This window comes from Durio zibethinus, chromosome 21 (assembly GCF_047325235.1).
Source record: "Durio zibethinus cultivar Kanyao isolate XHJ-2024 chromosome 21, ASM4732523v1, whole genome shotgun sequence".
NCBI lineage: Eukaryota > Viridiplantae > Streptophyta > Magnoliopsida > Malvales > Malvaceae > Durio > Durio zibethinus.
The window spans coordinates 22,436,663-22,448,901 of record NC_143182.1 but is presented as its reverse complement, the minus strand read 5'-3'; the positions used below and the strand labels follow the sequence as shown (position 1 = coordinate 22,448,901).

Sequence of the window (12,239 nt, the reverse complement as noted above, 5' to 3'; positions counted from 1 at the left end):
GAATGACTTCGGCATGTCGGTGACAGAATCTAGTCAAAAAGGAAGGAATGTAAAGAGAGAAGATTTAATAAATTTGTCGCCGGGGTTTAGTCTAACGGTTAAAAGTATTTGACAGCACGTCAAAATTTTGATTTTGAATTAATTTTTTTTATTTGTATTAAAATTTTATCTTTTTAATTTAAAAAAATTAATAAATTTAGATGAAACAATAATATATTCATATATTTGCCAGAATTTTTATTTTGTACATGAATTAAAATTATAAAATTATTTTAATAGGATAACAATAAAAAATATTTTGAAAATAAAATACAATACATTTTTTAATAATTAAAAAAAAGTTTTACTAAATAAAATTTGATTTTAAATAATTTTAAAAAATCAACCAAAATTTATATGTTATTAATTATTATATTTTTATTCCAAAGAATCAAATCTAAATTATCAAATGAATTGGATATATATATATATATATTAAAATAATTAATATTTTTTTCTGGTAATTTTGATCATAGCGGGGCCATTGCCAAACAAATACTGGTTGTGATGTCATTATCCTTTGGTTAGAGATGGTGTGGGTTGCTTCTCACTCTTTAGGACTAGTCTTTTAGTAGTAGCAATAAATAAATGCTAGCTGCTTTTCTTCCTTAGACTTAGCTCTTTACTCTGACTTTGGTGAGGGAATGGAGAGAATAAGGGCGTGTTTGGTTGCCGTGGCCGTTTTGAGCCTTTGCGGCTTAGCCCATGTGAGATCCAGTGCTTCTGATCATCGTTACAAAGCTGGAGATGAAGTTCCTCTCTATGCTAATAAAGTGGGTCCCTTCCACAATCCAAGGTTTGATTTTCCTTCATTTTTCCTTTTCGATCTCAACTTGAAACTTTAAAATTTTGATTTTTTATTTTCATTTAATTTTTTTGTTTGATTTTCTTTAATCAACAGTGAGACATACCGTTACTTCGATTTTCCATTCTGTTCCTCAGGTTAGTTAGTGTCAATTTCGGCATATTTAATCTTCATAAATAAATAAATAAATAAAGAGATTGAGTGTGTTGTGCAGCGCCCGTGAAGGAGAAGAAGGAAGCTTTGGGTGAAGTGTTGAATGGCGATCGGCTAGTGAGTGCCCCATACAAACTTGACTTTTTGGCTGAGAAAGAGGCCGAAACTGCTTGCAAAAGGGAGCTCACCAAGGAAGAGGTTGCCAAGTTCAGAACCGCAGTCTCAAAGGACTATTACTTCCAAATGTATTACGATGATGACCTTCCCATTTGGGGCTTCTTAGGGAAAGTTGATAAGGAAGGCAAAGCCGATCCAAGCGAGTACAAATATTATCTCTTTAAGCATCTCATATTCGAGATCCTTCACAATAAGGATCGTGTCATTGAGATCACTGTTCAATCTGACCCCAATGCACTTGTGGACATCACGGAAGATGAACCAGTCAATGTGGATTTCATGTACACTGTTAAATGGAAGGAAACGGACACTCCGTTTGAGAAGCGGATGGACAAGTACTCGCAATCGTCTTCATTGCCACACCACTTGGAAATCCACTGGTTTTCGATCATCAACTCGTGTGTTACCGTTCTGTTATTGACTGGATTCCTCGCCACCATTCTTATGCGAGTCCTGAAGAATGATTTCGTTAAGTAAGAGTCATTTTCCTCTGTTTTTGATGCATGAAAATCTACATTTAATTCAAATTACATGGTTTTAATTTTCAATTCCTTTATTTCTTCTTTAATGATAATAGGTATGCACATGACGAGGAATCGGCAGATGACCAGGAGGAGACGGGGTGGAAGTACATTCACGGTGACGTGTTTAGGTACCCAAAGCACAAGTCTTTGTTTGCAGCGGCTCTTGGTTCTGGCACCCAGCTATTTACTCTGTGAGTATCATTTAACATAGTCGTAGTTATTCTCCAAACAAAAGAAAGAGAAATGTGAGAGATAAATTTGGCCTTCCATTAGAAGTTACTTTTGGCTTTTTGTTTCTGAGCAATCTGGTGACTGTCTATTTATTTGCATTCTTTGCCAGTACAATTTTCATTTTTGTCCTTGCTCTAGTTGGGGTCTTTTATCCATATAATCGAGGAGCTTTGTTCACTGCTCTGGTTGTCATTTATGCCCTTACCTCTGGAATTGCTGGCTACACTGCAGCCTCTTTCTATTATCAGCTAGAAGGAACAAATTGGGTATGTAATGCTGGTCTCTCCCCATTTCCTGTCTATAAAAGAGATGAGATATTACATTTTGAGGAATCCTTTTCTAGTTTATAATAATCATCATACTATTAACTAAACATAAATTGGCTCTGCTGGTCAGACCAAATAAATTTTTTATGCTCTAAGTGTGTGTGTGTGTGTGTTATTTTTTACTATTCAGATATAGACAAGCCATGAGGGAGAAGCAGATAAGAATGAGGGGGAAAACATAAGAAATAGGGGAGAAAACCAAAAAGAATCAATAAAGGGTGAAAATCTCACATATTCATGGTCCAAAACCTAATTGGAATCTAAATGATGTAGATATTTATAAGCTAACTAAGCCCTCAAAATACCAAGTATAACCCTAAAACGCAAATACTTGGGAATAAGCAAAAACAATTAATAAAGAATAGCCTAAATTACCTAAATCTACATAATATGTCATTTAACTCATAAAATATATTGCTTTTGGTCCAAATTGAATGTTCATCTTACTATTTTAGGATGTTTTAAAATAATTTCCACTTTCTCAAAGTGGAAAAAACATTTTCAATCTTGCCCTTCATTGAAATACTAACTTTAGGTGGGGCGTCTCTGGCTTTTCTTAGTTTTAAGGGCTGTATTTGTGAAGTAGAGAATGAAATGCCTCATTCCTAAAACTTTTGGGCTGTTTGGAAAGTGGACATTCAATTTGGAACGAAAGGAGTAACAAAATTACAACCTAATCCCACTGTCTCAAACCTTATGTTCACATTTCCCTTTTGGCTTGTCTCAAAATAAGGTCCACTTTCCCAAATTGAAAAGCATTTTTCAATGTTGTCATTCATGGAAATACTTACTTTAGGTGGGCTCCTCTTATGACTTGAAGGTTGAAAGTTCTAAAGTTAGGCTTTACAACGGCACACTCCTTTTCCCCTAGGACGTCATTAAATGGTTTTAAAATTGTTGCTTTAGCAACAATAACTTTGATCTACCAATTAAGGTATGAGTTTTTATCGGATCCTTCTTCGTAAGCACATTGGAGAAATGTGTTTGAGAAGTTGTCATGATAAGGTATCTAAGGATGCATTAACTTATCCCAATTTATTATTTAATTTCCTGTATTCATTCTTTGATTCCATCAACCAAATTGTAATCTCCAATTTCAAGTATTTTCTTGAGGCATATGCTCTATAAAATCATGGTATTAATAAAGGTGTCAAGGAAGAAGGTTCTCACAACCATATCTATCCTTGAAAGATATCTCAAAATCTCAAATATTCATCATCCAAAACCTAAAATAGCATAGATATATTTAAGCTAAACCCCTCAAAACACTGATTGATTATAGCCCTAAAACTAAATGTGGTAAAAATAAACTTGAACGTGAAAACTCACTCAAAAAATCTCGAATCTAAACCTACCAAGAGCTAAATTTACAAAAACAAATCAAAGACCTGAACCAAAAATGACCTAAGCCTGAGATAACCAGAAGCTGAAATAACTCGAAGTTGAGATCGATTTGACCCAAACCTATAATAACCCAAAATTAATACTAAAACTTAAAATTAATGAATTTTAAAATTAAATTTAAGTACTGACTTTTTTCTCCTCTGAACTTGAGCTTGACTCAAGCTCGAGAAAACCCAGCCTGAAATTGTCCCGAATTCACAACAAGCTTGAACTCGAAACAACTTGTTTCCCTCACCAGGTTGGTGTCTGTCCTGGGTTTTTAACTATTCATATCATGTTAGGGTCATCAAGGTATAAATATATCTTATAATACCCAAATATTTTTCCATTAGGAGTATGAATATACTGTCTACAATGTTACCAAAATGCCCTAATGTGAAAGAATTCCATGAATCACATTCCGCTTGTGCATAAGAACATTCTATATTCCCTCTCAATTTTAGTTTTTATGAAATTTTGAAAACGGAAAAGATTTTCTCTGAATGATATGTTATTATAATGTGCAGTTGTCCTTACAAAAGCAGAACTAAGAAGCATGAGAGGAAGCTAGTTCTTAGAGATTGCAACTCATATTCATAGATGTCAAAGCAAAATTACACTATTTTTATCAGTGTGAATGTAATTTAGTTCCTTAGCTACTATTGAAGGTGAATGTTTTCAAATTTCGAGTCATTGTATTTGTCTTATAATGCGCCTTCTTGAAGCGGATTTTATGGTTACTATTATTCTAATCTAAGCATCATGCCATGGCAATTAAGCAATTCCTTATCTTAATCCTATCTTCTCTTGTCTGCTGAATCTTAATGACAGAATGTAGGAACTTGGAACCAAAACATGCTAGCCTCATTTTACAATGTTACCTAAAAGGAAAATGTCTTACTAAAATGTGAATATCTTTTTGGTCAATTGTAATGACTTTTCGACTTTTCTACCCTTTTCCATGACAGGTGAGAAACTTACTACTGACTGGAAGCTTGTTTTGTGGACCTCTTTTTGTCACATTTTGCTTTCTTAACACTGTCGCAATTGCTTATAAAGCCACTGCAGCGTTGCCTTTTGGAACCATTGTGGTGATTTTTCTCATATGGGCTCTGGTCACATCTCCTTTATTAGTATTAGGAGGTATTGCTGGAAAGAATAGCAAGGCAGAGTTTCAAGCCCCTTGTCGCACCACAAAATATCCTAGAGAGATCCCACCATTGCCTTGGTACCGGAAAACTCTTCCTCAGATGGCAATGGCAGGGTTTTTGCCATTCAGTGCTATCTATATTGAACTTTACTACATATTTGCCAGTGTGTGGGGACATAGGATCTACACCATATATAGCATCCTTTTTATTGTCTTTATCATTCTCTTGATTGTCACTGCTTTTATCACCGTGGCTTTGACTTATTTTCAACTTGCTGCTGAAGACCATGAGTGGTGGTGGAGGTATGTTTTTAGCTTTCTGATATGCACATATAAACACATGCATTTCCATGTGGGCACAAACAAAATACATGAACATAGATGCATGGTTACTTGAAGAATACTTTAAAATTTCTCATATTATTGTTCTGACGAGCACAGTTTTTGTTTTTTTTTTGTTGGCGCATGTGGCATATTTGTGTTGCATTTATAATAAGCTTAACTTCTTTCGATATATAGGTGGATTGTTGATAGCCATGTTGTAATTAGCCTTTTCTTGTCTGGAATTCTGAATCACATTCTCCATTTGTACAATTCCAAAAGAAATGAGAAACCTGACCCAAGTTGCATGCATAAATCTAAGTGCTGCTATTGTTTTTTCTGTGCATTTGATAAGCTTTTTGTAGATATGCAATTGGTCTTCTAAATACTGATGCTAAGCAGGATATAGGTAAAGCCAGCCATCTTATGATAATGTAATGAAAAGTTTATGAAGAAAATATTTTTCTATAAATTAGATTCTTTTTCTTTTAAAACTTTCATTAACCAAACCAATATTCATTTAGTATGAAGTTTAAATACTTTTTTCTTGAAAGGGCATAAGCCCATAAGTTGAAGTTGGAGGGAGTATAAAGGTGAATTTTTAAGCCAAATTTTGTATTAGAAATTTCTGGGTCAGGGAACTCACGTTCAATGGATTCAAATTTCTAAGGTAAACCCTTGTTTAGAGCTCAATTTGAAAGAAGAAAAATCCTAATATACTTGGCATAAAAATATACGCTAGAAGACCTCTTTCCCTTTTCTCAGGCTGCACTGTAAAATCTCCCTCACCCTTGCTTGCCTGCTCTCTCTCACTTGCACACACACACACACACAGACACGGAGACACACCCCACGTTAAGCTGCAATTTACCTTTTTGTGGTTGTTTTTGAGCCAACCTCATATTGAATAGAGGCCAGATTGCTCAAAGCAAAGTCCTACTTTTGAAGCTGTGACATAGATATTTTTGCTCCCAGAGCTTTGTTATTTCATGCTGATACAGGTTCAGTGCCCTAGAAACACTATCTGTAATTGTTAAGACATTTTTGCAAAAGGAGCCTTGTGTGTCTGTTTATGTTTTGATACTGGTCTTGTGCCAGGGGAGCCATATGTATGTTAATTCCATTCATTTGCCTATAGCATTGCAAAAGATTAAGCAAGATCATAAACTAAAATCATCATCGTACCATCTGTATCTCCAATTAAAGGTTACTCGTGGACATGCATCTATTGTAGGCATTGCCATACACATGCATGCAAACACAAAAGGACACATACTTTAAGGGAGAATTCTATCTCCGATAAAATGTTACTCGTGGACAATATGACCTTATCTTTTTCCTTGTAAAAGTACATGCATCTATTGCAGGCATTGCCACACACATGCGTGCACACACAAAAAGACACATACTTTAAGGGAGATAATTCAGGGAGAGAGTGATGTAAGGGGATTAGAGAAATCTTCCTTTGTTGTTATCTTCTAGATTTATGTTAGAAAAATAAGTAGATAAGTAGTTAAGTACTAATATAAGTAGGTATATAAATGTTCATACACCTCCCTTTACTTGATTCTTAACTATCCATTTCACAATAGATCATACCTGTCATGTTTGCCTAGCTTTTAAAAAATGTGCCAGACTCTAGAATTAGCTACTATCTTAGTGAACAAGTGTGTCAGTTGACCCACTGACCTCACTGCTTGTGTATGAATCACATTGTTTATTTTTTAAATATGTGGCAACCTAATTCAATATGTATGAAAGTTGTGGCTGTTTGATGTCCACACGTGTCACATTGTTTATTTCTGGAAACCGAGCTCCTCCAACATGTATTTTAAGCAAAGCAACTCACAAGTAGTATTGCCATGCTCAAAAGGTTGATGCAAGCCCTGATCTTGCCTCCAACACAAAATATTATGCATTACATTGTTCATTAGATGGATATCCAGCCAATTTGCATCAGATAAAACCTGAAAAATAACCATGATTATTTTAAAGCAAGCCACATTATGCGGCATCCTTGAAATAATTGAGGATTTGCATAATGTAAGGCTAATGACTAGTCATTGGAGACGCTTAAAATGATTTACTGGAGTAGAGGTGTTTACTTTTGCATCAAAAACGATAGCAATAATGATACAGAGTTATTTATTTTTCTTTCAATCACCTTTTTGTTGTGTAATGGTAGTACAAGATCACAATTTGTTGTCCACATAGTGCACATAGCAGGATCCTCAAAATAGTCCTTGTAGAGCGAGGGTCAACAATTGACTAACCACTCTTGCTACAAAAGAGTATATTTTTCTTTTAGCCACCTATTTTGTTGCGTAGTGTACATACATGATGATGGGTGATGAGAGAGACCAATGTTACCAATTGGAGCATGCTACTTTGTTAGAGATAGGTATGCATCTAACATACTTATTTATTGGCCAAAATATTAATGGGGCCCTTACACTTAAAATTTTCAGATAAGACCCGGTTTATGTTACCAATTGGAGCATGCTACTTTGTTAGAGATAGGTATGCATCTACCATACTTATTTTATTCGCCAAAATATTAAAGGGGCCCTTTCACTTAAATTTTCAGATAAGACCTGGTTTATATCATTCACAGTTGAGCATTTGTTTGGATTGAAATTGTTAGTTTCAGTTATCTTTGCCATGTCAATGTTCACATGGTCACTCTTTCTAGCACATTAATGCCTACATGGCAGGTAGTTTCAAAATAAGGGCTCTATTGATACTAATGTGTTATGCCATGTAAGCACCGACTTCATGAGAATTTTCATATTTTGTCAGCGGACACTATTGTAGCAAAGATAACAATCACACAGATACTGACATGGCAGAGGTATCCGACTTTAATGGTTTTCATCCTATATAATTACCTAATTAACCAAAAATAGTAATTTAAAGGCTCAATTGGGTACAATAGAAGAATAGAGGCATATTTGGTAATTTTGGGAAATATTGGCTTTTTTTAGTATTGCAGCCTATTTTATTCTTACTAATTGATTCAACATTTGGCAACCAAGTTTTGCATGCTGCCTAAAATTTTATCATTTATAGATATGGCTGCTGCTTGATGTGATTCTTTATCTACATGGTAGCAACAAAGTAAGATGGCAATTTGTATTCCCCTTTAATGCGCATATGTGATTCTTGATGCCTCCACCGGGCAGGTGATAGAAATTAGATTGGACTTATTGGGCTGAAGTGTCAATTGTGTTCTAATTTCTGAACCGAAAGGGTAATTACCATTAGAGAGAGTTGGAAAGGGAAAATTAATGTGGTTCGACTTCATCTTGGAGATTGTGCAAATGTTTTTCTTATCCATTTTCTTTTGGGGAGGTGGTTGAGTATAGCTGTTTTATGAATGTGGTTCTTGTGTACTCGCTATGCTTGCGCTGTGGGTCCTTTCTTGTGCTACTGAAAGGGATGGCATGATAATTTCATGATGATGTTCCAGTCATAGTCATAGATTTGGGTGGTCATCATAGTCAGTGCTTTAGGTGGTCAACAGACGATACATCTTGGCACTCTATCGGAACTGACAGGACACTGCCATAAAATTGTGATCCCTGTTCTCTCATTTATGCATTTGCTTTGTAGTAGTCTCTAAGTCTTTGCTAGAGAAGGTCAAAACTTGATGCGTGAGTGTTAGACATTTGATCGAATCTTTGCCACATCATGCCTTGCATCTGATTATTGATAACATTTTTACTCCTCAATTCCAAGTTAAGCTGATTCGTCAGACCGAATGAAGCTTCAAACCATATAAAGTAGCCTGGATTTGTACTTTGATTGCTGAAACTTTACTCAAATTTGCTAGGAGGCTGCAAACACCGGCAAAATGATGTCGCAGGCATCAAGTTGCTATCATTTTCTGTCAGTCTTGGATGATTAGTAGATTTATTAATATGAATTACTTTTATGATTAACTAACATCTAGCATCGCAGACAAGTCTCTTGTTTTGATAATCAGCTGGTCTTAACAGAATTCTTTTTGGTCTGCTAGGTCCTTACTTTGTGGTGGGTCTACCGGGTTGTTCATATATGCCTACTGTTTGTATTACTACAATGCACGATCAGACATGTCAGGCTTTATGCAAACCTCATTCTTCTTTGGCTACATGGCTTGCATTTGCTATGGCTTCTTCCTCATGCTTGGGGCCATCGGCTTCCATGCATCTCTGTTCTTTGTTCGTCACATTTATCGCTCTATCAAGTGTGAGTAGGAAGTTGGATGGCCTTCCCTGTTAACAAGAGGTATGTTTATTTTTGCTTTACGAGAAGCAGTCGATAGTTTTATCAAAGATTTTATGATATGATGATGACGATGATTGGTAGCATCTTTCATATTTACAGAAAGAGCCGAGTCGGACAGAATGTACGTTGGAGCAGCAACGGAAGCCAATGTTTGCTTCAGGGGAGCTATTTCAGTGTTATAAGAAAATATGAATCATATAAACCTTATTTGACTACGACAACCAGATAGCAACAGAAACTTGTATTTCTCAGTTAGCCCATTACACGACTCAACCATTTATTTTTGTTTATTATTATTTTTTATTTGGGAACAACTTGTGTTATTATACGGTCCGTCTTCTTTTACAATCCCTTTTTGTTGGGTTTCTTGGGAACTGATTCATAATGAACATCATATTATGACCATTTTTATGTTAGTAAGCTTAGATAATGAAGTCAAACAGTCAATCACACAAAAAAAATAAAAATTTAATGTACTTAGATGCTTAAGGTCTATTTTAATGAACAATAAAATCAGTTTTGATGATATTAATAATAATAATAATAATAAAAGTTATGGCAGCTGCATTTCAAAAAAATTATTATAATTGCGATTTAAAAAAAATTTATAGAAAAATTTATGTTAAATGAATTTTATTAAAATTGATATTTAAATTTAATTAGTGATTCATTGAGTTCGATTAGACAGTGAAATTCAAATATCTACTTAGTATACTTGTAGTATCGACATAAAAGATAAAACATTCACTAATTATAAACTATTATCAATATATCAACGCTCAAACAATCCATTTAAAATTTAACTCACAACCTGAATTAACACAAATATACACGACCGATATCTACGTAAAAACTCACACACTCACAAAATCAACCCAAGCCTAGCCCAAAGCACTCCCACTCTACCCCAACAACCTCTAATCAAGCAGAAATCTTAGCGACCTCGCTTCGTTTTAACAATTTCAAACCAAATATGCACGTCCATGAAAACTTTCTCTTGAGAATTGTAATGAGTCCTTATGTCAGCAAGGGCAATGATATGAAGTTGAAAGAACCAGGAATGAGTACTGAGGCAACAATGGAAGCAGATGCAAGTGGTGGAAGTGGTGCTGAATCAGTAATGGGAGCTGTGGCAGAGCAAGGAACCAGGACACTAAGGAGGCAGCAAACAGAATTGGAAGCTGAGCCTGAGCTGGGAAAAGAAGCTGATAAATCAGGAACTGATCATGAGGAAACAGAGAAGAAACTGAATTTGGAGCTACAGTGGTATAACAGTTGTGTAGGATTATGGTATAACAGTTGTTATACTGTTTGTGTAGGATTCGGTGCTGTGCTGTCAAGCATTATGTTATAACAGTTGTTAATATATTTTGTCAGCATTCTACAATTTTGTTTTACTCGGTTGAACCTAGTGATGTGATATATAGGAAATGCTATGGAATAATCTTTTTACTTGTCAAACAAACTTGTCCACCAAGTGTACTTTAATTATTAAGTAATATTTTTAAAACAATCATAAAATCTAACGAAATCTTTTGGATTTTGGTCATAATCTCTAACAAATTTATCATTTACATTCTTTTTATCCCAAAGTCAATGAAATTGAAAGTTTGGTAACAAAATTTGTCTTTTGCATTAACATAATATAATATTGCATGAAATATTTTAATTTTGTTATTCTTTTATTAAAAATTAATAAAATTAAAATTGAAGTACTATGATAAAATCCGATATTAGATTATATTATAATGATAATTTCACTTTAATTTCTATTTTATTCCAAAAAACAATCTTCTACTTTCCTCACCCTCTGGTTTTTAAAAACAAAAGTTAATGATGCTACTATCACTTTGCTTGACGGAAATAAATTAAATTTTATTAATAGAAAAGATGAAAAAAATAAGAATAAAAATTTATTAATTTAATGATTAAAATTTATAATCATTTTTTATCTTGTAATTTAACAATTAAATTAATAAATTTTTGTATTTTCATTTCTTATCTTCCTTTTAACTAAATAAAACCTTTTTTTTTTCATAATTCTCAAGAAGATATCTTAACCGACATCACTAGAATTCGAAATCTCCATTCAAAATGAAAAATAGAAAAGGATGTTTCTAATATTGTCTTTTATTTTTATTATGTCACTAACTTTTTAATCCGTACAATGTATGGGATTGTTTATTAAATTTTTCATAATTTTAAATTTATTTTTTTATTATTTATTTAATATATAATCATATATTTATAAATGTTAAGTTACAATTAAATGATAATTTATATATAATATATTATAAATGATATTGTTCATCTACAAAAAATCTAATTTTTTACAAATTTTCAAGAATTATAAAAAAATTTTCATTAACAAATATTTTCTTTAATTTATTTGCTAAATACTAAAATTTTTGTTACCGTTTTTTTCTTGTTCGATAAAAAATCAAGAATCAATATTTAAATAGTTAAAATTAATAATTATTTTTATCATAATGTTGATTAAGTGGTGTATATATATATTTGATTGAACAACAAATCACAATTATTAATTTCGTCATAATCATGTGCTTTTAATTAGTTCTTATTTTTAACATACTTCAAGTAATTATTACACAAATATATTAGGTTAACAATTATTTCTATATATGTCAACAAAATAAAATTATTTTTTAGATAAAACAGAAACAATAATTCTTTATGTCATGCTTAATTTTTTTTATTATTTTTTTAATTTTTAATCATTTTTAACATAATTGATAGTATTTTTTGTGAGTTAGATATAGTAGTGATCATCATTTTTCTCATATCATTCATTGTAGATAAAGAAATTCAATAATAAAAAAGTATAGCAAAAGGAAATAGAA

The 12,239-nt window shown here is 33.1% G+C and overlaps 1 protein-coding gene across 1 annotated transcript; it reads left to right on the top strand.

Annotated features, from left to right (window-relative positions):
- Positions 1-649: 649 nt before the first annotated feature.
- On the top strand, positions 650-9,783 carry LOC111305808 (transmembrane 9 superfamily member 4-like). The gene is made up of 8 exons (XM_022903634.2): positions 650-835; positions 941-981; positions 1,059-1,647; positions 1,752-1,889; positions 2,039-2,195; positions 4,607-5,091; positions 9,128-9,378; positions 9,478-9,783. Exons 1-7 carry the CDS (start codon positions 684-686, stop codon positions 9,345-9,347), a joined length of 1,782 nt encoding a protein of 593 aa, XP_022759369.1. The 5' UTR covers positions 650-683; the 3' UTR covers positions 9,348-9,378; positions 9,478-9,783.
- Positions 9,784-12,239: the final 2,456 nt, after the last annotated feature.